The following is a 26,600-nucleotide window of genomic DNA, read 5'->3' on the forward strand; positions in this document are numbered from 1 at the left end:
TTTTGTCTGTGGTGACTCATAATTTACAGTTTGCCTTTTGTCCCCAACTGTTATTTTTTCCCCCCCTAGGCGATGACACTCTCAAGATGTGGGATATACGCAACTTCAGGAAGCCAGTGAATGGAGTTAGTGGTCTGACCAACTACTTTTCCATGTGAGAGTTTTAACTGTCATCTTAATTATAATCTGCCTGTTTGTTGCTGTAAGTGCTTACATATGCATTATTACCCGATGATGCATGTCTGTAACTTTCCCTGTTAGGACCGACTGCTGTTTTAGCCCAGATGACAAGCTTCTGGTGACGGGGACGTCGGTGAAGAAAGATGAAGGAAATGGGAAGCTGGTTTTCTTTGACCGCATTTCGTTTCAGAGGGTCTACGAAATAGATGTCACCAACGCAGTAAGTTCTGCCTCAAATCCCCAACAACCACAGCAACAAGATGTTTTCCAGCTCGTTGATATGATATGTTAGTTGCAAACAACACAGTGACCTTGAACACATAACGAGCAGTGGAAAAGATGATGAATACACAATGACACATAATGAAATCAATATGACAGTCATTCCTTCTCAACATAAGTGGTTTGCGCTCAAGCAAAACTGAAGCATTTAAAATGTTTTGAAAACACAACAGCAGTAGTCTAAGGACTCATTTAAAGATCTGTTTAACCCAATGCATTCCACTGCTTTTTTTATGATTTCAGCTCGAAATGTGCGTTGCAGAATTTGAGCTAAACTCAATAAACAAGCCTAAAAAAAACTGACTTAAATGATCATTTGAGCTAAAGAATGACTTTCTGCAGATAGAGAAATGTGGGTTTGGTTTTTTTTCTTTTTCTCTATTTAATAAGTAGCACAGTTGTCTGGCAGTGACTAGACGTTTTCCTCTGTAAATCACTGTGTGTGAGCAGAATTCATCTGTAAACAAAGTATAACATAGCATCATTGAGGTAAGAAAAACAATCACAGCTCTATGAGCTGAGTTTTGAAGGAGAATAAAGGCAAGTTAAAGGTAAAAGTGGGGTAATGTGACCTTTCCTTACTGCAATATTCCCGCGAACTGTTGGCAGGACAGCTATTGACACTTTTATGCGCACTGCCTTTGAGTTATATTTGAAATTTAATTATCTAAAAACACAATCCGCGCGTCCCATTCCCACATACAGAGTACTCTGTCAGACACATGAGCATACTCTGTACTTTTACACTAATCCCGCTTTCTCAGAAATCCATTTGGTGAGGGCAACCAGCCATAGGTGCTGAAATGATTTGCAGAGGTGCTTTCTACAGTAGAAAGCACTTTTTTTGCTGCTTCCTGCTCCTCCGCCTCTTTCTCTCAACCTTCAAACCCTTTTCAGAGATTTAATGGTGTCTATCTATAGACATAACATTGAGTCCTGACTGAAACTAATGCTTTCTAACTCAGTTTCCCCGGCTAAGGCATGCTCCTTTCACATAGGCCATTGAATGAACATGTTCGAGGGTAGGGGAAAGAGAAAAGACTGTGTGTGTGTCTCCTTCAACCCTGCCAGCCAGCTGCTGTTATCTTGCAAAACTTGGCACAGCATTCACACTAAGTGCACACCCCACTGCTCAGCTGCACTAACTGAGGGGAGTGGAAAAATGGTCAGTTTTTTTAATTAAACCTGAAATTAAACATTATTCATTCCTGTTTTATAATTGCAATTTTGCAGTAGTTGTGTTAAATAAAATGACTGAGTTTAAATCTAAGCTTTCAGGTGTGCATACACTTGGTAACTTTTGTCATATCGTCCATGTTGTCAACACAAAATGAATTCTCTGATTTCTCTGTTGGTTACAATGTTGCCAAAATAGAAGAACAGCTTGTTTTAACATCGTGATACCCCCTCACTGTCAACTGATTGACACACCAATACCATGAAGTGTTTGTACCAAGATACCTACCATTATTTTTAGTTTTCCATTATTGTTTATGAAATAGTTTCTCAAATTCAAAGCCACATTTCCTCTCTGCGTGAGTGGCCTTGCTTTTTTAAAAGTCTTCTGTTCTCTAGATAGCTAGGGCTTCTGATTGGTGACGGTTAGAAGACGACACTCCACAAACCTGACAGGACTAAACACTGAGCGCCACTGAGTACACTTGACCTCTGAGTGTGTAATGATAATGCTGTCACTCAGAAACAGTTGGTGGCATTATTAATCTGCAAACACCGTAATCCACATATTTTATGTGTAGCTCTCAGTCATTTAGACAAAGCAGTTAAAGTTGTGTCTTTTATTTAAGTATTTGAAAAGCCTCACAAACATTTACACACTTGTGGCTATAACATTTGCTCTCACTTTGGCTATAGGTAGCATTAAAACAAAAGACCTCAGATGCTTTGGGTCAAAGAGTCTGTGCAGAACTTAACAACCCTCCTCCTTTGCATCACTCTGTGGACGTTTGTCTTCTCTTTCACTTTACTGAAGAGGGTAAACATTTGGAAGTGATTTTTCCATTGGCCTTTCACTTGCTCCACCATCTGCCATTGGAAGAAACTCTGGAAGTGTCAGCTCAGTTTCACTTAAAGGACGGCAAAATACCTCTTCCTTTCTTTTCACGCTGTGAGCTGTACAGAAATCCAGTAGATTTCCCACAAAATCCAGCCTAATGCCGCAGAAAAAAAGATTTTAGATTAAGGAATGATGCAGGCTGCAAGTCGTCTTGGCAGTGGTTTTATTTGTGTTAATTGTACTAAACTCCCAAAATTTACAACCCCATTTGCAAAATAGTTTGGACACGCTGTGAAATGTAAATGAAAACAGAATGCAATGATACAATCCACCAAAGCCCTATTTTTAAACCAAATAAAGGCAACATATCAAATAGTTGCCAAATTTTGTTACACTTTTTATTTTTATACCAGCTGCATGTTTCAAAAAAGTCTTAAATAAAACAAAATAAGAATGAAAGTTGTGTAATGCTAGAACAATAAACAGCATTCAGTTAAAAGGGGCTCTGTTTTTACGAGTAAAGAATTTTTCTGTGGGATGGACTGAGTAGATTTCAATGGATGTCACATTAGAAACATGGCTTTATAACAGACGTCACTGCACGGGCTCGTGGGTGCTTATCATTGAAGAAAGTCTGTCACTGTCTCCACAAATGCGAGTTAAAATTCTACCACACAGACAAAAACCTTATATGAACTAGAACCAGCGATCCTGTTGTCTTCTTTGGGTCTGACTACTTTGACTAATGTCTTTTCCCTCCAAAAGGAACTTAATCCTGATATGGATTCTGTCTCAACCTGATTTATTTGCTTTTATATGTCCTAAAACCCCTCAGTTTGTTGGCCCACAGGGACACAGAAATAAAGTAAGAAACAAAGAAATGTTTGTGTTTAAGAATCATAAATTCTTCTAAAACATGATTTAAAAGCGTGGTTGGTTGCAGGAGGAATGATTGTGTCTAGCTTAGACCATTTTTTCCTGTGTTGAGTTGATAAACTTCTTCACCCCACCCGCTGACCAACAACACAGCAATTCAAGTATAAATCAGTCACCCACACCTGCTCGTATAAGTAAGTAAATTCGATTTTCTAAAGTAATTTTGATGTGTGAATTTAGTTTTGTGCAGCAGATCAGTTATCTCCAGCATGCACTCGGTGAACCTGATGAATGTGCTATTTACTATGTTTACATCAGCCGTCAGCTCTCGGATGGCTCCAGAATTTAAGTGCAGTCTTTATAAAGTGGCGCACCAAGCAGGCGAGTGAAAGGAAGGGCCACCAATCATTTCTAACTAAACAGTCTACATAACCCCAGACCTGGATTCTGGGGTGCGCTCAGGAGCAGAGGCTGTTTCAGGCTTGTTTGGTAAATATTTCAGACACGCTTAAGCTTATCTTAGTCCATCAGATGGGTCAGAAACCAGGTGAGATCCTGTTTACTAAAAAAGCATCAAGCTTTTGGCTGGATTTCAAATGGAGGCTGAACCCTGTAGCTTTTATGCACTTTCTATAAATCTCTGTTTGTGTGTATGCATACTTCTGTGTGCCGATTGTCATTTTATCTATATATGCACATTTGATCCTAACTACATATGTGCACCATAAATACTTTATATAATGAGATTTCCTGCTGTGGGAAAATCCAGCGCTATTGGCCATATATTATTGATACTCCACAAGCAGAATCACAATGGCAAAGTGCAGACCTCCACCAAGGCCAATAGTCCACTTTCCAACGATACCTGAGATTGTAAACACAATGATGATGATGATGACGATTGGTTGTGCTTCCATCCATCCATTTCCTGCAACTTAGCTGGGCGCAACAGTCTAATGCTGCCATCCAACTAGTAAAAACAGTGCTTGGTCACTGTGGCACAGCCAAAATTATTGTATCCGTGTGCTGTCTGTGTCAACTTCGTGAAAATCGCAAATATGTCTGCTGCAACTCTGTCATCTACATTCACATTAAACTGAAATTTACACTGGCTATTTGCATTCAAAGTCCAGCCAGAACCTCAGAGAGTAAAATTGTAAATTCAGAAACTCCTCAATAAATGGTAATGTACTTGCAGTTTAATTGCAGAATGACATAGGCACCTGGCAACGTTTTTATATAGGAATATGACCAGAATACAACCAGTTGATTTTGGTCCCTTATTGGAAAGAGACTCATCACAGAGTTGTTGAGCTCATCAGCGCAGACTGCCCAAGGCTACAATGTGCAATGGCACTCTGTGTTTACAAGTTATGCAGATCTTCACCAGTGTGTCTGAAAGTGAGTGCCGTCAGTCCAAGTTGGACTGCATTTGCTTGGAGACAGGTTGCCTCCTATCAGGTGCCCTGTGCATTCACCTTGCAGTCGAAAGTGGTCACCCAAAGACTGAAGGTGCTGCAACATTAAACTCTGGGCAAACACAGATTTTTTTGCCCTCTAGTCTAAAGAAGGTTGCTGTCTTATCTCTGCTTTAGTGTGAGTGAGCCATAAGCGTAGATAATATAGACCTCAGTCATCCTAGCCAACGTGGCTGGGGAGACATTGAGGTGTTTCCAAGCTAGCAAAAAGATGAAATCTCTTCAGCATACCCAGGACATACACAGATGCCCAAACCAATCTCTCCTGGCTTTTTTCAGTGTGGAGTATTGGCTGCTCTGCTTTGCACCTCTTCTAAATGACTGAGCTCCTAATAGATAATGTGAGGAATAGTCTAGCATATTTGGGTAAAGATTGGAAAAAATTAGAGATTTTGGTAGAAACTTTAAATTTAGTTGCAAAGTCTAATATAGCAAGAATTAGACGTTAAATGGTGCTTTGAATTCTGCTTGATCAGTGCCTCATTTCAGGAAATCGAGCGCCTTTTAAAGTAAGATGCATAAATGCATCTCCAAACCTCCAGCGCTGAATAGCTGTACAGTGTTTAAAGTGCAGACACCAACATTTAATTTTCTTCTTTCCTTTAGCTACAAAAACAAAACCTCTGAAGTGAGCTGTTCTTCTTTTACAGCTCACTGAAAGTCAGCGGTTCTCTTTACCATACCTTTAAAGGGGACTTTTGACACTTACCTGTGTCCTGTGTTTTCTCTTGGAAGTCAGCATAGAGTTCCAGTCAGGTAGTTTGTGCTATTTGTAGACTTCTTGGAGAGTAGCCCTCTTACGGTGTAGCGGAGTTGCTTAAACTAGCATTCTTCTCTCTTTTTTCCCTCTGCTGCGTTCATTTAACCATTATAACTCAGTCTTTCAGAAGCAGTGCACATTTGGATCCACTCACCAGCAGCCAAACAAGAACTACAACTGACTGTTATGTCTCATTAGTGCCTTATTTCATAATCGGCATATATATTGGCCAAGTGGCTGTTGTTATATTTATCCATAGTCAGTCTTCGTTATTTTAATCTGATGGAACGTAGAAGCATGTTACTGAAGAACTGACTGATTAAAGTTTCCTCTCTCATAATGTGATGTAATTTTGTGGACATGAAGTGTAAACAGGGGTTCCTGGAGTATAAACATGCTTCTCTGAATATCTGGAAAGCAGTCTGGACTGGACTGAGCTGTGCTTGGCTGTGGACTTTTCAGTGGGTGCAGCTGAGATTGGCTCCGCTGACCTAGGTCGTTTTAGGCTGCTCGGGTTTTTATGTTAGATTTGCTCCACTGTTAACACGGTTATTTTCAGAGGTATCAACAAGAGTATTTTGCTTGGTTTGTGTTTTTTTTAACTTGACTAGGTAGCTCTTCTGGCCTCTTTGTCACTCATCCTGTTACATTGGCTTTTCTGAGTGCGTGCTTTGACAGGACCTGTGAAGTGTAGTAGAATGTCTGCATTTCTCTGGATGACTGTCTTTTGTTGCTTTAGCAACTTTGATAGGCCAATTAATTACACATTTAAACTGAAACAAATTCACAGTTTGTGAAATTATAAACCATGCACGCTGGTATGTGTTGGGACACGCATCTACCCCAGACCAAATAGTTTCAGTGCTGGATGAGTGTGTGTGAGACTAGGTGAATGAGCCAGTGTATGTATTGCACATGCATTTGTATTGGAATTATTAACTCAAATTATGCATCTGCCATTGTAGGAAAAGAATATGCGAGGCGTGTGTTCGGTACGTTCTGTTTCAAGCATTTTTCTAGATCTTTCAATTAATTACAGCTGGCTCATCTGGTTGAGCAGATTAACCCTCGTCTGTCTCATGAGTGACACACCACTGAGCTACTGGCTTGATGGTGCAAATATGTATGAGGCGTGAGTAAAACGAAGCCTGGTTGTGTGATTTTAATTTACCAAAAGCATAGATAGTCTTAATTATGTGTTTGGAAAATGGGTCAGCGTAAAGTAGTTTTATTCTTTCATGCTGTGAAAGAATATCTTGGTTTATAGAACACTTGTAGACTCTTTATAGTTTTCATATCAAATAGCTAGGTGTGTTTTCCTCTATGTACATTTATGTACAAGTACTCCCCTGTCTGCCCTTTTGTGTGCATGTACGTGCTTGTGTATGGATGATCACATGTGTGCTATTGAGACGCCTTCCTCTGGTATCCTGGTGGGAAGCTGAACAGCTGGGCGTTAAGCAGCTTTCACTCTCACAGAATCCCAGGACATCCCAGTCATAGTCCTACCTACCCCCCATCCAACGCTTCTGTCCCAGACCCCATCAGATTGCCTTCCCTGTTCCATATAAAGACATACCAAATGTCTGTACAACTACAGGACATACAGACCACAAGCTTATCCACAGATAAAGCGTGTGTTAACAATAGCCCAGAATTAACTACTGAAGGCTGTGATGATCTAATAATGTGTGCAAAGAAAGCAGGGACAACTGCAGGGGGTTTCGAGTTCTCTGCTGTAACTTGCATATCACAAAATGAACAGAGTCTTTGTCATCATGACTACATTTCTTACTCTGCCCCTGTTTTGTCTGTATTTTTCTTTCTCTCTCTCAGACACACACACACAACCAAACCTCTGGATAAATGTGGTCACATTTGCGTATTGGCACTGTGCCATCTGTCACACACAGACTGAGGGATCCAGCCCTCATCCCAACAACCAAATATAGTCAACTAGAGCAGCAGAGCACGCTGGGACTGATCCCCTCTGTATCACAACCAACCTGGGTCACACACACTCACAATACTCAGGACAATAAAATAGGATTGTTACCTTTGTTAGCTGAGGAGCAAAAATGTGCCTGGAAATCTGGCACACAAACTGATGCAGATCTCAGTTTGAAAGTATAACCTCCTCACACATACAGCCTTGGGTTACTGTAGAAAAGTGCTTAAGTGAATTATTTTGTTTTTGTCTGTTTTTGCTTGTATTTCAGAGTGTTGTCCGCTGCCTGTGGCACCCAAAACTTAACCAGATAATGGTGGGAACTGGAAACGGGCTGGTTAAGGTGTATTATGACCCCGTTAAAAGTCACAGGTACGTTCGGTTTAGACCTTTTACAGATAAATCTCTCACTTTTCCCTTATCTGAAGTATGTTGTGAAATTCTCAGATGAGACTATAAGTTAAGTATAAAATAAAATAAACAAATAAATAAAATTCTGATATTTCTAACTATGAATCTGGAGCGCACAGGATCATAAACTTATTCTATGAAATATTTTTAAATAGCACCATTTATAACTCTTTCCAGGGGGGCTAAGCTGTGCGTAGTGAAGAGTAAGCGCAAAGAGAAACACGCAGAGGCTCTTACACAAGACTACATCATCACACGTAAGTTTCTCTACACGCAAGTGTAGAAAACACATTTTCCAAATAAAAATGTGTGTGTTATTAATTTCCTGATCCCTCACCATCTATCCATGTTCTTCTGCTTATCCAATTCTGGGTCACAGTTGGGCTGGAGTCTATCCCATCCTGGGTACACCTTGGATGGGCTTGTCCCAGTGCTTGTTCACTCACCTTTTAATGCAAATCATAAATGTTCATCGGCCACTTCATTAAGTACTGAGTTGAATTCTTCGTGACACATATTCATCAAGGTGTTGGAAGCATTCCTCAGACATTTTGGTCCATATTGACATGACAGCATCACACAGTTGCTGCAGATTTATCGGCTGCACGTGGATGATGTGAATCTCCCGTTGCATCGCATTCTAAAGGTGCTCTGTTGAATTGAGATATGAAGACTGTGGAGGCCATTTGAGTGCAGTGAACTCAGATGTTCAAGAAACAATCTGAGTTGATTTGAGGTTTGTGACATGGTGTGTTATCCAGCTGGAAGCAGCCAGCAGATGATGGGTACACTGTGGTCATAAAAGGATCGACATAGTCAGCAAAAATACTGAGGTAGGGTGTTGCATTTAAACGATGCACAATCGTGACTAAGGGACCTAAAATTTCCCAAGGTAATATCCCCCTTACCATTATACCACCACCAGCCTGAACCTCTGATACCAGGCAGGATGGATCCATGCTTTCTTGTTGGTTAAATCAAATTCTAAGTCGGCTATCTGAATTTCAGAGCATAAATTATAACTCATCAGACCAGCAAGATTTCTCCAATACTCTGTTGTCTAATTGTGATGAGCCTTTGTGCACTGTGGCCCCGGTTTCCAAGCTGGCAGAGCTCACACTGTGGTCTTGTACTGCTTCAAGGTTTGATTGTGTGTTCAGGGATGCTCTTCTGTATACCTCGGTTGTAAGAAGTGCTTATTGGGGTTATTGTTTCCTTCCTATCTGCTTGAAGTGGTCTGGCCAGTCTCCTTCCACCTCTGACATCAACAAGGCATTTTCACCCAGAGAACTGGAGCTCACTCAATTTTTTTTCTTTTTTCAGACCATTATCTGTAAACCCTAGAAATGGTAGTGTGAAAAATTATAGTAGATCAGTAGTTTCTGAAATACTCAGCTGATTAGATATTTACGTTAATGAGCAGTTGAGGAGATGTAAGTAGCGAAGTGGCCGGTGAGTTTTTACCTCTTCTATCATGTCAACCTGGAGTCACAGACTATCTGCTAATCTGCTTCATACAGTAAGGCAGTGGGATTTAAACAGAACAAAAGAAGTATCACCAAAACAATGCTAACCATCTTCCAAATGTGACGTGACAAGCAGAGCATGTTTCTTTTCAGACAGAGAGAACTAAAATGCCAGTCCTGGTTTACATCCTACATCCGCTCTGGCTTCTCTTTCTGTCTCTCTCTCAGACACACACGCACACACAAATATTCAGACACGCTTTATCTCATGACGGGTGGAGGCTTTGTGAGGAATTAGTGAGTGTTCAGGGTGTTCATTAGCAGATGGAGTTGGGTGTGGAGTATTGAATATAAAGCCGGAGGGGCACTGTGCCCACGCGATGGCCATGTGGTCTTCTGTTATGCAGGATCACGCTAGGGACAACCTCCTCTCCCACCCCCGCTGGCGTGATCCGCTGCTGGTCTAAACACACACACAAACACTACCTGTCATGCTGTCATATCACCAACACACGAGGTTGTCATCTGTTGGGTGCGTGCCTCTCACTCCTGTGGCCCCAGACTGAAGTCATAGACCTAGAGGACCGTGACAGCTGCCGACTCGGCGTCGCTGATTGGCTTCTAGGACCCCATTCAAATGCCATTTATTGTTTGGGCTACCTTTTCAAATGCATCATGTGATTTCATTGCCATGTCAACAGGGTGTGAAGTAGACAGGCATTTGACTGCCAAAAGTGGTGAGTGACGCACTTGATGCCCTGGCATTGGAAAATTAGAAGGCACAGGAAGCAAGTGATGGCCCATTGAGAAAAGCGAGGGAATCTGTTAACAGTAACCTTTTTGCTTAATGTAGCATGGCGCAGAAGAATTAACACTGACGGGACTCCCGAATGGAAAATCACTTCATCTAACTCTTTACTAGAGTGTCACCTTGTAGCCCCTGAGGATAAGAGCAAAGCATACACACTTTCTAACACAAACTGACTTGTTCACACACACACACACACACACACACACACACACACACACACACACACACACACACACACACACACGCACAGTGTATCACACACCTTTGAGGGCACCAGTTCACTCATGCACTCATGAGTTTAAGTACTCGAGCCCCTTGTTGTGATGGTGTGCACAAAGGTGTGAAAAGCAGTAGAGTGATTGTCTGAATTGAAACTTGTATTGAATATGCTGGTGTGCATTACAGCAGAAGAAGAACACAATAGGTGGGACGCTGCTGGGGGTCACCTGGGGCCTTGTTTATGAAATATAAGTGGTCAAAATTCTTGAGGGTCGTCCTTGTAGATAATGTTCAATTTCAGAAGGAAGTGCACCAAACCAAACCAAACAAACAATTACAGCAATAATTTAATTTAAAAACCTGAGTACGTTTTGGAATAGGAGGTTGTTTTACTGCACAATGCAGTCATCTAGCTCATTGCTTGAGATTTGTGAAGCCTCTGTATGGACTTGTACATAACTAATGATGTCAGACATTTGTATTTAGCTCAAAAATCAAGCGTGTAAGTCAGTAAAGTTGAACATGTGGTCACCATCTGTGCACCTGGTGTCCTTCAGAGCACAGTCCATGTGTTCACCAAACCCCCCCACAAATCTATCCAAAAATGTATTTAAATGCAGCTAGTGACATATTTGCAGTATGTGTTCTCCAGATCTGTGAAGATATTTGACAAACTCTGGTGATTATTAATTATTAGTTAATATAGGCGACATGAAAAATCTGTATATTCAACATTACTTTTGAAGAGCCTGATGCATCCTGGCTCAGAGAACAGCTGATATGCTGGTTTGGTGATAAAATAGATTTTAGATCTAAGGAAATCATTTGTGTACAAGTGCCTGTTTTTGCAAGTATTTTGTGTATCTTATGCCAACAGTGCAGTAGGAGAAATGTGTTCATTTTCTTTCTGTTTCTATTTCTGTCTGTTCTTTTTAAGGACAATTTGCTCGGTGCCTTGACTGCTTATTTGTGTGGCAGCGTTGTGTTGGTCTTAGTTACCTAAGCAACTGATTGTCCTTGTTTACTCTGTGCGTCTCCAGCTCATGCCTTACCCATGTTCAGAGAGGCCCGACAGCGCAGTACACGCAAACAGCTGGAGAAGGACAGACTTGATCCAAAGAAATCCCACAAACCAGAGCCTCCGGTGTCTGGACCAGGTAACATGCTCTTTTCTTCTTCTTTTTTTCTTTTTTCTTTTTTTTTTGTTGTTGTCTGTTTTTAAAATTAGTAATGCAAAAACCAAAAAGTTAAGTGAACAAGAAGAAAATGAAAGGACCGAAGGTGACATGAAAAGTGATGTGAAACAAGTGAAACAAGATTAGATTAATCAGGTTTGGCTGCAATTCAGCGACTGTTTTTGTTTTGGATCTGAGTCATGTTCGTAACTGGACACCTACAAGATTCGGTGTAAGGCAGATGTGCAAACCCGTAATTGTTGATATGCTCGGTATTATGCAATCCAGCTGATGTCAAGCTGTAACAGTCTCTCAGAGATTTACTCTTGCCTCATATTTTTTAAAGACGCCTTTTAACACACTTCTACAAAATACTACACCTAAAAATAATAATAGGTACACGTTTGAGCCGTGTTTCAATATGGCAAAGGGCCAGGCAGTGTTTCCTGTATCACAGTATCCAGCTGGCTCACCGTCTCTTCACTACCACTGTTTTTTCACTTAATCCATCAGCACAATGTACTTGCAACAATGTAATGGTTCCACAGTGGGGAGTTCAAAAGATATGTTTTAGCCATTTGGAAGTTAAGGCCAATCACAACAGGTCTACCTTACGCTGCACATGAGGCCAATCAAATGTTTTGGATTCAAGGAAATAATTGTTTTTCAATATATACCAAATAGTATATAAGTCGTTTAACTCTTATAGAGGCTTATAAATAGTAAACACAAACTAAGCTTAAAGACAACATATGTATATGTATATATATATATATATATATTTATACATGCAGTAGTGGCATTTTTGATATATATATATATATATATATATATATATGTATATATGTGTATATATAGCATTTATATATATATATATATATATATATATATATATATATATATATATATATATACATACATATATATATATATATATATATATATATATATATATATATATATATATATATATGTATATATATATGTATATATATATATATATATATATATATATATATATATATATATATATATATATATATATATATATATATATATATATATATATATATATATATATATATATATATATATATATATATATATATATATATATATATATATATATATATATATATATATATATATATATATATATATATATATATATATATATATATATATATATATATATATATATATATATATATATATATGTATATATATATATATATATATATATATATATATATATATATATATATATATATATATATGTATATATATATATATATATGTATATATATATATATATATATGTATATATATATATATGTATATATATATGTATATATATATATATGTGTATATATATATATATATGTATATATATATATATATATATATATATATATATATATATATATATATATATATGTATATATATATATATATATATATATATATATATATATATATATATATATATATATATATGTATATATATATATATATATATATATATATATATATATATATATATATATATATATATATATATATATATATATATATATATATATATATATATATATATATATATATATATATATATATATATATATATATATATATATATGTATATATATATATATATATATATATATATATATATACATATTATATAATATATATGTATATATATGTGTGTAAACAAATAAAAGGTCCCGGGTTTTTAGATTACAGTGCATGTGTGTGTAACTTTATATTATATATATGTGTTTTTTTGTGAAAAATGACTTTGGATAACTGCAAGGTAACATTTGGTGGTTGGCCGGATGCTTACAAGCGATGGAAAGAGGTGCCTCTCAAACCCCAAACAAACCTACGGTCCAGCTTCAGCAGGAAATCCCTACATGTTTTAAGTATGCGTGCATGTGTGTGTATCATATCCTTGATCTTTTAAGATGTCCTCTCTGGAAAGCAGGAAGTTTTTTCCCCCCAAAAGTTCCATTAAGTGCAGTCAAATCCAGCCAACTGCATACGGATGCTGCAGCAAAGAGCCGAGCCTGTATGTGCTGCTTTGTGGAGGGACTAAAAATTAAATATGTGACAACCTGATAATTGAAGAAAGCGTAATGTTCCCATTATGTTTTAAAGTAGTAAGAGAGTCACATCTATATTTTTAAACAGCCAACTGGAACATCGTCTCTCTTAAAGCCTCACATCACAAACTAGATTTTCTTAAACCTTAAAACAAAGCTAAGTGGAGGTTTGGAAGTCTAGTTTCCTCCCAGATCACATGAATTGAAGTATCGAGAAAGGTTACGCTTTTTTTCCCACTGATGCCAAAAATTGATTACTTAACCCACAAATTTCATCACTTTCCAACATCTCATATTGTACTATAGATTAATATGTAGTACATCAATATGAGTAAATAAATCTCACATGTCTGGGATGTCCCTGTGACGCAGTCACCAAAGTCGAAAAATATAAAATCCCGGTTTTCAGAACTTCAGCTCATTAGCTAGTTAAGAGGTCTAATATCCACTGGTGACAAAAGGACACTCATCATAGCCTTACATCTGCCGTTTGCCCATTATGATGATGTCAGCTCATGTTGCTGTCTATTAAGGTGGGGTTAAGTGAATGAGGCCCCAGTAACACGGGCCTAGAGACCGGTCCGCAACCATCCGGGAACGATCGGCAGCAACCTCTTTGTGAACGTTTTGGTTGAGGTGGATAGCTGCGTTTGCACGGACATGCTGACTTGTCCACAAAAACTCACTGGCAGTAACAGAGTGCAAGGTTGATTTACTGCCAACTATTCAAAGTAACACTTTACTGATGTTTAGGATTCGCTAAACTCTTAGAAGATGCACAGCTTCATTAATTTACACGTAGTTTTGCATGTCTATGAGTCTCAGCTGGATCTAATCCACTAACTGTGTGCACTGGCAGGCCGAGGAGGCAGAGTCGCAGCTCACGGCGGCACGTTGTCATCATTCATTGTGAAGAACATCGCTTTAGATAAAACGGACGACAGTAACCCGCGAGAGGCCATCCTGCGTCATGCCAAGGAAGCATCAGAGAACCCTTATTGGATTGCTCCAGCATACACACAGTAAGAGAAAAGTGCATGAATAATTCACACACTGTGTCCATGTGACGGTTTCTGTCCTCCTCACCCACTCACCCACCCTCTCTCATTATCAGACAGTGTAAGATGAGTGTGTCTGCTTTTTGGTACTGTGAGGTGTCACACAGGTAGGTTTCTTCTTACCGGTGTGACACATGAATGTTTAAAAAGCTGTACTGTTTCACACACTCGAAACTGCAGAGCAGAGAGCAACAGACAGTTTTAGATCACTATCAGGATCCGACAACTATGTAAGCGTGGAACAAATCTGAGCCAAATCAAACAGTCTGTCTTTCAGACTGCAGGCAAACAAGCTCGAGTTAAATTTAGTATCCTAGTGATACACAGTGTAGTAGGTAAATCAGATGAAGTACGTTAGCCTGGCTGCTCACACAGTGGGCTACTTTTCACCATTACAGCTCTCTGTGGGTTTAAAGATTCAGTTAATACTTAGAGGTGGTGCAGGCAGCTATAGATTTATAAGTTTTTGTTACAGTTATGCATGTTTATTTGAAAGGTACAAAAACAAGCACGCAGGCTGAAGAGCTTTTGGATTAAAATACACAACAGCAAAGAAAAAAAATGACTCAATAGTATGCACACACCATAGGTCAGTGAAACTTAAAATGTTCTTGTTTTTGAAAGTAAAGCACATTGTTTAAAATAAAATGGGAATAATCAGAAATCTGACAGCATTTAATGGAATTATGTCTCATAAATCTGATATTTGTTTTAGGAGAAAATCTACCTGGTCCCAACGTCACCAGACATTCATGTGTATTTTTTAAATCTGATGATCACCTTCAAAGAAACTTTTATTTTCATTCTTGTCAGAGTGTTTTTTGGTCTAAGAATTTAAAATTATTCTCTGAGGTAAACTGCAAAAAAACCCCCAACTGCATGTATTTATCTTCACACACCTGCGTAGTCTGGATGCTACTTAATAAAGCTGCCGTGTTGGCCGCGATAAACTTGTCTTGTTGCTCAGTGGTGCACAACAACATGCCAGTGTCTTTTTTTTATGGCGGTCTGTGAAGATAGTTGTACACTTTGTGCATAAATGTTTCAGTTTTTTGGACATTTTTTTGCACGGCTTTACCTTTATTTCTTAGAACACAGAATAAATTTTACTAAAAAGTCACAAAGGCTGACGTTCAAGGTACTCAACGAGCCAAAGTCGTCACAGGAGTTTTTTTTGTTTTTTTTAAAATCACGTGCGCTGACACGATCAGTTAGTCATTTATCATAATCATAAACTTGCAGAGACTCTGGCCAACAGATCACAGGAGTGACGGTTGCTAAATAGACTCTGCTTTAGAAGTCATTCAAAACATTTCAGGTTAGTTTAATGTTTTAGTGTTGTGAAACTTTTCATCGGGAAAGTTTCAGTCTACAGCGTAAATTTCAGTAAGCCTCGTTTATTCTATATAGAATAAAACTTTACTCCAGTGCACTAAAAATGTAACTTTCTCCATTACTTCTCATTTGCTCTGCTGATTTTCTTTGTTCGTACGTTTCATTGTTTTGCTCTGAAGACATTTAAAGAAGCAGTTAAATCATTTCTCTTTGTTAATCCTTTTAGGACCCAGCCAGAGCCCATGTTTGCAGAGGAATCAGAGGATGAGGAGCCCGACCAAGAGCCAGAATGGAAGAAACGCAAAATCTGAGAGACTTCAGTGTCAGTTCATTTTATACAAGACAGCTGACAGGGTGGGCAATTAGTCGCAAGACAGAATTATTGTTGAGAACTCAGCAAAGGAGCATCAATTATGTTCCTAAATTGTACAGTATCTGCCCCCCTGACAACGCTGTGAAGCCTTTATGTGTATTTATGTGCACTCTTCTGTGTCAAGGGGAAACCCATAAATCAGAAAGGATTTTATCATAAATATCATTTTCTTTAGGCTTATGTTCCTCTTACTGCAATTCATAAACAGTGGAAAAACTTGGCTTTTTACGTCTGTTTAGATTGTATGTACTTTATTTTCATCGCTCCCATTGTCCTCTCACCCCACATCTCCAGCGTTTGCTAATGCCTCGTAAATCGGCTCCAGATTTTGCGGTCTAGAGCTGTTTGTCATTACGAAGAACAGTTTGCCACTTTGTACAAAGTAAATTACTAAGAAGTACAAAAAAAATCCATCCAAATTTACTTTGAGATGTTTTAAAGGCTTTAACGTTTCTAAAGATGTACTTTCTTGGTGGGTTGCGATATACAAAACTTTATCCAATCATCTGTTTATTTTAATTTTTTTTTTTTTTTTTTTACACCCTCAATCCCACCTATCACCTTAATACAAGACTTGCATCCAAATGTCACATTGTATATTTTATCCAAAGTGAAATGGTTTTAAGAGCTGATTAAAGGGAGATCTTTGCCAGATACCTTTTCTGTGCGGCTGTGGGTGTAAAATACACAGCACACAGTCTTATGCTTTAAAAACAAAAAAAAATCCCAAACCTGTTTTCACTGGCTTCTTACAAAACAAAATTGCAAGTACAACAATTTTTATCATGTAAACCATCGTTATGTTGAAAGGGTAAATTTCAGCAGTATCCAACCACATGTTAAACGCAGTATATGGAAGTTTACTCGGTATGCATCCCACGTTCACATTTCATTTCCAGCGCTGAGCTGAGAGTGTTTCTCAAACAGCTGTTCTCAAGGTGAACGATGAACTTCTACAGTTGGATTCCTTAATTTCATTGTGTTTCATGGAGGTCCTGTTTCCCTGTGCATTCATACCTTTTTCTTTTCTTTAGCAATCCTTTGATTGACCTGGGTAGTGTCTAAAATCCTTCAACTGACAGAGAAAAACCACAACATACAGAGTTAATGAAAGCCATGTTTGTGTTCTGTGTACTGTGCATCTCTCTGGAATGCATTGCCTGCCTACAACGCACTGGCTTTCCAATGCATCTAGTTTGTAACAAGATTAGCCTGCATAATGACAAACAGGAGCCCTGCAATAGGCTCGCGACCTGTCCACGGTGCAACCTATGTCAGCTGGGATAGACTCCAGCCCCAACCCCTAAGACCCTGAATTGGACAATAAAATGAATGAGTGAATGTCAAAAATGTACATTTTTTTCCTCAGTAGCGTTGTAATTTCTTGTCAACTAATACTACACCTTTTTTATCCATATCTGGCTTTTGGTTCATCTTTTTACCGAGTGGCTTAGAAAGGGCTATAAATGTAGAGCAATGTGTCCTAACTAAAATTATAAGAAGACAAATAAAATGTCTCTGTGTGTCCTGGCAAGCATCCTATGGTCATGAAATTAAACTGAAGACAAAGACATACCAGAAGAAGAAATATGGATGGACTGAAACAGTGAGTGATGTATTTAAAAGCATCTAGAGAGGATACTGGCTTCGTGGGGAGAGGCTGACGTCAAGCTCTTCAATAGCACAGTCCTCAGCCAGCAGCGGGAGGTGGGGAGTGATGGCAGTTTGATTCAAGTGGGACGGTTGATCACTCCGTCACTGTGTGAAAAAGCGCCTGGCACGTGAAAAGGAGAAGCTCTGTGTGAGCCTAAAGGTAAAACCTTTTATAGGCCTATAAAAGACTAAGCTCGCTCTCAAATTCAAACATTTTTTTTAATTACAGTACCATTAGTGAATGTCTGGGGGGATGAATCTCTATTTATATTCCTGATCAATTCAAATATTTCACAGACCTTGTTTTCATTGGAGCATCTTTAAGCAATGAGACTGAAGACGACCTCTTTTCTGCACTTAAAGGTAAAGAGGTGACCTTCAGGTTTGTTAAACAGCAACTAACCAGTTGTCCATTTAGGTTCACGTTAACCAGGCCAAGCAAAGGGATTAGAAGGTGCCATCAGCTGTACATTGTGTGCACACCTTGCGTCTGTGTCATGACTCACTATCTGTACCTCTGCCACCTTCTCGTCGGCATTTACATATCTTCTCTGCACAGTGGAAACAGACTCGAGCAACTTGATATACAGTCGGTGGCGCTTTACTGCTGGCTTTTGTTTACAGTACGACCCCCGGGCTCCCGTTCAAGAATTCAGAACAGAAGGGGGATGCCACACTGCGGAGGCCATCTCTCAAACCATCCTCGCATTTCCCCCCATTTAACCCAAATTTTTCACCCTCAATTTTGCTTGATGCCTGTGTAAACATTACCCTGCAAATTAGAACCATCTGGCACCGGTGGATCATTGTCGTACATGGCACAATACCAGGAGACGTTTTCATTTAATAGAAACAAGTTTAATTCTGTAAAAAGTTATAAAATGAATATTGTACAAAAATAAAGTTTGCCCAGAGCTTTGGTTCTGTAACACACAACAAGTGAGACGACATGACAGTTTTTTTGTTTTGTTTTTTTTCTTTTCCACAGAGGTGATAGCGGAGTGATGACAAATGTAGTCCTTTTCTTCTAAAATTAACACTGAGGATTCCTTCGCATCTTTACACTTTTGCATCAAAACCAGGGTACTAATCACCGATGAGACGAGTGGCCGCAGTTCACACTCTTTAATGTATGGTGTGGAAGAGTAGCGAGGCGCTCTGGAGGCTTCTGGGAAGCCTCCACATTCCCATCTGGGAAGGCTTATGCACGAATCAGTTGTTAAAGGGGAAGATGATCCAACTGATGAGGTATGCTGTGATAAAAGCTAGACTTTTTTCCCTCTCTGTGTAGTATTTGGCCTAAATTCAGCTTGATGCATTGGATTTGTTCTGTGTGGGGGGATTACACAGTAAAGCTGGCCTGCTTGCTGATGGGTGGGCACAGATACCTTGGTCCCTAATCCGTGTTAACATCAAGACCTACTCGAGGGCTCTCTTTGTTCCACTTAAAGCTACCCCCTTAACAGGGCACACAAACGCGCTTTTTAAAGAGTCTCCTTTCCTTAATGTATATTTCTTCCTAAACTTTGGGGACAAGTGGCTGGATGGGTTATTACACCTAAAAAGCCCACTGAGCCGACCAATCATTTGCTCAGTAATTCCAAAACATACTCCTTTGTTGAGTCCTTTGAGATATTCATATCAGTTGTGTGATGACATCCACTACAGCAGCTAGATCTTCCTTAAACTGCCTTTGCCGGTGGGGATATTTGGTTAAGACTCATGTTAGAGGATCACTTTCAAATCCCCTTTGAGGACAAAAAAAAAAGAAAAAAAGACCTGTCTGTCACAGCTCAGACAGAAACACGGCCAGCCCCGTGAACTTTAAAGCCTACTGGGACGGTTATCGCTGCAAAGCCTTTTGCTCAGATTTGGTGCGAGGCCAGGGCGAGGTTTCAGGTAACGCGCGCTGACAGGCAGAAATAGCAGCTTCTGTACTGTGTGACTCAAAGGATGGATCGTCAAAGGCACCTGCAGATCCTCGCGAGACCACACCACTCTCGTGTCGGCTGCAGATTGAAATTAAAAGTCGTTATGGCTTATGGCTGGAGTGACGCCGAGTCTGTCCTGGATTGTTGATTTAAAAAAAAAACAAAAAACACACACACACACACTTTATAAACAAACAGCAGCAAAGAATTATTTGCTTCCGCGTAAACATAGAGTGTTCTTAAAGGATGCTTTGAATGGGAGGCTGTACCCGGGTGACGTTTTCTCCCTGTCTTAGTGTGGTCACATTAGCGATAACGAGGTGAACTACTCAAAATGCAACAGTAGATCAGCTCTATTTAAAAAAAAGGAAAAAAAGAAATCTATTGGTCCCCTCCTCTGCTTCTCTATCTTTCCTTAACGGCTAATGATGATCATTTGGATCTGCTTGTGAAAGCCTGGAATCTAAGTGACATAAATAAGCATTACTGGGATCGTGGGAGTGTTTTAACAGGTCTGAGTCAGCTTGCATGGTTTTACTTGAGAAAATGCTCTACTTTGGCATTATCCAGGACAAACAAAGCTTTAAATAAATAAAAAAAGACATTTTTTCATAAAATGGATTGAAATAAATAACAATAAGTTAATTCCATCTTAATAAATATACCTCTGACACACGTATATACTATATGTATGCATATATATATATATATTTATATATATATATAGGTTGGGTTTTATGTAGATGTGTTGCACAAAAAAAAGAAGAAAAAAAGTCTTTGCTTAACTCCGATGGGTTCCTTGGCTCTGAATGTAAATGCCAACATCCAGGCTGGAAGTGTTTCGATTGCAACTGAAGCTCGTCAAATCTCTGGATTCATCTACAGTCTAAAGAGCCAGCTGTGGAAAAAACAAAAGAACTGATGTTTCTTCTACTCTCACCCTTTTTAGACAGCACAGTTGGCAAATCTGAAAGTGTAACAGTATTTAATCTTCTGCAAACTGGTGCACACCTGATACATTTTGTTTTGCACGTGTCTGAACAGTCGAGTATCGGATAAACGCACAGTTTCCTTTCAAGCGGCTGTTCCAGTGTCTTTCAGGCGGTCTCAGTACACCTACCTGCTCCTCCTTTGACGACTACTGACAAAAACAACAACAACAAAAATGAGACAAACACTCCCAATTTGACCTTGAGTACACATGTCCCTCTCCAGCACGAGCTTGTAAAGGATATCCTTAGTCTCCTACATGCCGCCCATGTGACTTCTTTAAACACACCCACACTTCCGGGCAGAATGCTTCTTCAGCGTGTGATACACCACATTGTCGTCCAAAAAAGACAGGTCGTCGTCAAACGCGATTGGCCGGCAGCAGGTGCGAGAGGGTGTATCCTTGTCCAGCTTTTTGTTGTGCGTGAGGTTGTTCAGGATCTTGTCGTAGTTGGTCTCTGCCTCAATACAGGGGCCGCTACAGTACCGGAAGATCAGCTCCTCTTTAGTCTGGTAGCCCAGCCCCAAATCCGTCACATTGAGGTGGACTTCCTTTAGCAAGCACCCCCGCGTCTGCACAGATATACTCTCCTTCTCCTTCCCTTTCTCACCTCGTCCTCTTTTGCCATTTCTACTCCCCCCTCGGCCCCTATTCCGCCTCCTGTCGCTGTGTCCTCTCCCCTCCTCTCTCGCGCCTCTTGTGTTTGCCGCTCCTCTCTTTCTCTGCTCCTTCTTTCCCCTGGATCCGCCGCTGGTTTCCGAAGATCTCCGGAGTCTGCCAATGGTAGCCTCGATAAAATCCATTACGTCATCAAACTGATCTGGATAGGGACCTCCAATGTCATCTGGAAGGTACAGAAGGGAGAGATCTGCTTATAAAGCTGCTTTTAAAATGCTCATATCCAGGCTCCCGCTGACACTAAACAGTTTTCTGACATGTCAGCTCTACGATCATCAACTATATTGTAATTAATAATTTACTGTTTTGAAAGACTGCATGAGCAGATAAGATAAAATTTGATAGATCGTTGTGGGAATAGGAACACATCAACCACAGTGATAGTACATGACATTTAAAACATTGCACAACTAACAAAAGGACACACACACACACACACACACACACATGCGCACATTTACTGTAAGTAAGACATTATCTTACTTACAATCTCATCATTTTAGAATGAGACAGTCCAATCCAAACTTCGCCTGCTGGCACCTCCAAAAAGGTGCTTGCCAAGAAACTGTACAGGCATTAGCCCTAAATAGTAATAGTCATATGAAAATAGTATCTCTAATGTCATCTAACTATGTGCAGGAAGCACAATATTCGAATTTTCAGATGTGAAAAAATAAAACAAAATCAGTTCAACAAACTATCCGAATGTAGGCTGTTTTTTTCAGACAATGCACAGAAATACAGGCAAATGTGCTGCTCAGACCCTCAAGAAGAAGTCTTGAGTGGAGGAATGCAGAGCAGTCCAGTCCAGAGCAGTTCAGACGTAGGTTTACAGGTGCCCTGTTTTAACCTCTTCCATGATGGCTGCTGTGTGATGAGTTGGAGGCTGAAGGTCAGAGGTTGTTGTCAATTTCATTTCAGGTTTTTTTTCAGTCAGAGATGGGAGGAAAAAAATATAGGCATGCAAGAGCAGACTTGACCTCGGATAAATAATGCGGTTACCCCGCTGCCATGCAACCCTGAGTCGTTAAAGGTTAACTCTACAGCTTAAGTTAATCCAGCAGGCTTTCACACAGGAACCGACTGTATTGATACAGTAGGCACAGGCCAATTACACCACCTAGAGAGATGCATTTAAATCTCGGACGGATGTAATTTTAGAACGCCTAGACTTCAAAAGCCGAATAAGAGGAAATCATATGCTTTGACTCATTCAGATGAGGCAGATTGCAGTCTGCTCAAAACTGAAAACATGCACCAGCACAGCTCTCTGCCATCTGCTGCGAGGAGTGATGAGGACTGACTGAAAGGCTTGGATGCTCCAGTGTTACATGTTGATTCTATTACAGAGTAACGTCTCTCCTAGTTGAGCGCCTGCAGCTCCAGAAACAGTGAAGTGTGCATAAAGATAATGAAGACATATTGCTCTCAAATGAAGAGCTCAAGTCTGCGTGGGTGTGTCACCAAGAGGTCAGGCCGGCGGCGTGTGATGTCTGGCAGGTAGTGTGGTGTGTAACAGCCTTTAAACTGCAGTATCTCCTATCGCTCCTCTTTTACCTATTTGTCTGGCAGAGCGCAGGCCATCTGATCTGCCTGAGCTTCAGAGCCTGTTGAGCCACAAATCTAATATATCAGGTGAGCTAGGGCCAATCTGCTTAGACACACCTACCCTTTGATTTAGACAAACCCCACCATCTCAGATGACAGGCAGGGTGGCTACAGTTTACACCTGCTAATCGACTAGACTAGCAACAACAAATGGGGGGATTCGCTGTGCCAACCTTGCCGGAGTTTTACAGAGTTAACAGTTAAGAAGTTTGCTTTTTAAAACTCACTGAACACAACAATAAGATCAGATCTAACCGCTGATTTCCTGGTGTCTGCAGCTTCGAGAACTTAAATGAAAAAGAAACAAGCTTTTTATCTTTACAAACCAAAAAGACCCATTCCCTCTTTGGATCTCCATGGTTGCTTACAGTATCTGAGCATAGTTAATGTACTTGGGTTACACAGCAGATCAGTGATGTAACCCCGGCCCAAACAAAATATGAGGTGGCAGGACAAACACTTGTCCGAATGTTCCATTCCTTATCTAGTTCTTGGCCGTGTTTCACGTCTGCGTGAAGATGTTACAGTGTCACGTTGATCCAAACAAAATAAATTCCTGCCCACTGTCGCTGTTAAAATGAGCATAAACACAGAACTCTCAGTCGGTGCTTCAAACTTTCCGGTGTTGTCTGTCGAAAATCCTCGTGACCTGGTACGTGGTGGTTCTCTAAACCACGCCATAATTTCTGAGCTTTGGCAGATGGGTAAAGGTTGCGGGTCTCTAAACCGCAGAGAGGCAGAGGTGAATATAAACAAAGGGAGAAGGGGGTAATGTTGAGAATGACCCCATGTTTGGGATTGGAGCTGTTCACACTCTTATTCTTCCTGCTGGATTGTTTTGACATCCGTATGATGCAACCCAAAGTGCCAATAAAACACAAATTAAGATCTTCCGTCTGATAACTTGCCTGTCTGACAGCCTTATCAATATGGTACTCTCCACTGTGGGCTCAGCATATTGCCTCGCTTATCACTGTGTGTGCTGTTTCCCAAGTGTAATTAGTCAAGGAAGACCAAAATTACATATGCATCAAATCAACAGGGTAATATGCCTGGATTATATAATGGTTAATTGCATATTAGTACATTGACATTGCCTTGGACAAACAGTACATCTCTTATGTGACACCCATACAGCCTAATTACAAATTCAAGACAGACTACACATCTTACAAAAACATACTTACACTGATTCTCCTTTGAGATCTCCTGCAGTTGGTGGTCTTCACGCTCAAACGATGGCGCTTCGTCCTCCAAAGAAGGCAAGGGCACAGAATCACTGTAGCTGCTGGGGAAATAAGTCCTCTTGGCTGGCTGAGTTTTTTGGTAGAGAGGCCTTGTAGCAACAGAGCTCAGGAGCAACAAACACATGGCCAAAACATCCCATAACTTCATCTTAGACTCAGTTCCTATGAAGAAAGCTGCAAAGAAAAAAAAAATACAAGATAATATTTTATTTTAAATCAAAACAAACTGATGGGCATAAAAAATGGGCAGAGTTAATGTGAGCCTCCTCTAGTTTGTAATGAAGTCAGCAAAGTGTCTGAAACACTACTGTTGTGGCCAGACCTACCCTGACTCATTCTTTATTAATAACTGTGTCATCATGTCAAGCAGCTTTGATCCTCAGTTTTTGTCTGTGCATGTGCTGTGAACGTGAATATCAGAGTAAAGCTGCCAGAAAATTTTGATTCACATTTTTTGAAACAAAATAAATGAGCATATTGTACCGTAAAAGAGCAAAAATCCACAAAAGACTACAAATGAAAGCTAAAAATAACAATGCAAGAATGCGCAAATCTGTGCGTAAAAGTATTGTTTTAAATGCGTGATTAAATAGAAAGCTACTGATGGCAGATTGGTTGTATTTATTCACGCTGCGTTAAAATCAGCCAAGCTCTTACTACTTGTGAGAGACGGGGAGGGTGCGCCTCACAGGAAAAAAAATGCGCTGCTTAAAGCACGCACCGAAGCATTTTGGCAACGATTGCCTAAATAGTAGTGTGAGTTGGCCAGATGGCGAACCCCAAAGCTTACGTGACTCTGTCTAATGGCATGTTGAGTCTGCAGCAAAACTAAACAGTTATGCATAGATAAATACTGGCTCAGACATACAATACAAAAGTTCTACTGTCTTTATACGTGTGAAAGTCTCGTCGTTCACAGTCACTGTTTGTTTTTTATCTAAATGCGCACAGACAATCCGAAACTATAGGCAGTATTTGGTGTGACATTCTGAAATGAGAAAATAAAAAAAAGACTTACTTACCTTAAATATGGCCCATGCAGACCTGAAACTAGCTCGGCTTTTAGTGGTAAAAATCCAAACAGAAAACGCCACTCATTTAATGTTCCCAGCTGATTCCGCTGCGTGAATCATTTCAACAACCCCAGCACGAAAATTTCCTTCAAGCGAGTTCAATTTCAGTTTGTGTCCAAGCGGGAGAAAAAAGGCTGCAGTAACGCACCAGCTATGTTTTTCATATTCGGACTCAGCACACCGACCATCCACGCGTCTTTTCACACTTCAGAGTCCAAAGGTAGGTGCTGAACAGAGCGGACCAAGTGCCACTGCGCCTTGGGGGTACAGTTGCTGCCGCTGATTAATTGGATGCTACGTTTCCACGTTGGAAATCCGAGAGAGAGCCACCATCTCCGACTGAAAGGAGTCCAATGAAGACATCAGTGTCTCCAGCACACGAGCACGGCGCTAAAAAGTGCGCAATATGTTTGCCAGAGTGCCTTATCGTGTAGTCCGACTTTTGATATAACAGTCAAGAACCTCTCATATCCAGAAACTGCGTAAAAATGTCACAATCGCCAACATTTTACACAAATCTCGTCAAGGTAAACAAAAAGCCCGGCGGTATTTATTCTCCATATTCTCCAGGTCAGCTGGTGTCTATGTACCTCGAAGGGTGTCCACACGCATTGTCTTCATATTGGACTGAGGCACGACAGATGTTTGCGCATAACAACGCGCCGGGCGCAGAGAGCAGTTTGGAGAGATTTATAGTTAAGTGCGCTCTGACGTTTGGGGGCAGTTGGTGTCCGCCCCTCTTTTATAGATCCCTGCAAGAGCAAACAGTGGTCCACATATCTCTCCAAACCACCCCTGGAGCCGTGTTTGGAGGAGCGCGGTTTTCAGATGTCTTGGGGATTATGTCACACATCCTGATGTCCTCGGGTTAGATTTCAGTAAGCGGAATGCGATTTGGAGATGTTCTGTTGCGATCCATGTTTCTAAC

The 26,600-nt window shown here is 40.0% G+C and overlaps 2 protein-coding genes across 3 annotated transcripts in view; one reads left to right on the top strand and one right to left on the bottom strand.

The window, feature by feature from the left end:
- LOC116322487 (WD repeat-containing protein 70) overlaps positions 1-17,908 on the top strand; it is a 42,638-nt gene extending 24,730 nt beyond the window's left edge. The window contains exons 12-18 of the mRNA XM_031742572.2: positions 70-154; positions 262-400; positions 7,810-7,910; positions 8,127-8,206; positions 11,486-11,602; positions 14,585-14,747; positions 16,345-17,908. Coding sequence (XP_031598432.1) covers positions 70-154; positions 262-400; positions 7,810-7,910; positions 8,127-8,206; positions 11,486-11,602; positions 14,585-14,747; positions 16,345-16,429 — 770 coding nt within the window. The 3' untranslated portion in view covers positions 16,430-17,908. The remainder of the gene's footprint in view (positions 1-69; positions 155-261; positions 401-7,809; positions 7,911-8,126; positions 8,207-11,485; positions 11,603-14,584; positions 14,748-16,344) is intronic.
- A 1,072-nt stretch (positions 17,909-18,980) lies between these two features.
- gdnfa (glial cell derived neurotrophic factor a) lies at positions 18,981-26,390 on the bottom strand. Of its 2 annotated transcripts, XR_005613884.1 has the most exons (4): positions 25,622-26,390; positions 24,540-24,773; positions 21,087-21,910; positions 18,981-20,973 (listed from the first exon to the last, which is right to left on the bottom strand). XR_005613884.1 is itself a non-coding variant. In XM_039615460.1 (3 exons), the coding sequence occupies exons 2-3, from the start codon at positions 24,745-24,747 to the stop codon at positions 21,345-21,347; spliced, it is 774 nt and encodes a 257-aa protein (XP_039471394.1). In that variant the 5' UTR covers positions 24,748-24,773; positions 25,622-26,390; the 3' UTR covers positions 18,981-21,344. The 2 variants fall into 2 exon arrangements, 1 of the variants encoding a protein (XP_039471394.1); XM_039615460.1 differs by having other exon boundaries at positions 18,981-21,910.
- Between the last annotated feature and the right edge of the window lie 210 nt (positions 26,391-26,600).

Source organism: Oreochromis aureus, linkage group 7 (genome assembly GCF_013358895.1).
Source record: "Oreochromis aureus strain Israel breed Guangdong linkage group 7, ZZ_aureus, whole genome shotgun sequence".
Lineage (NCBI taxonomy): Eukaryota > Metazoa > Chordata > Actinopteri > Cichliformes > Cichlidae > Oreochromis > Oreochromis aureus.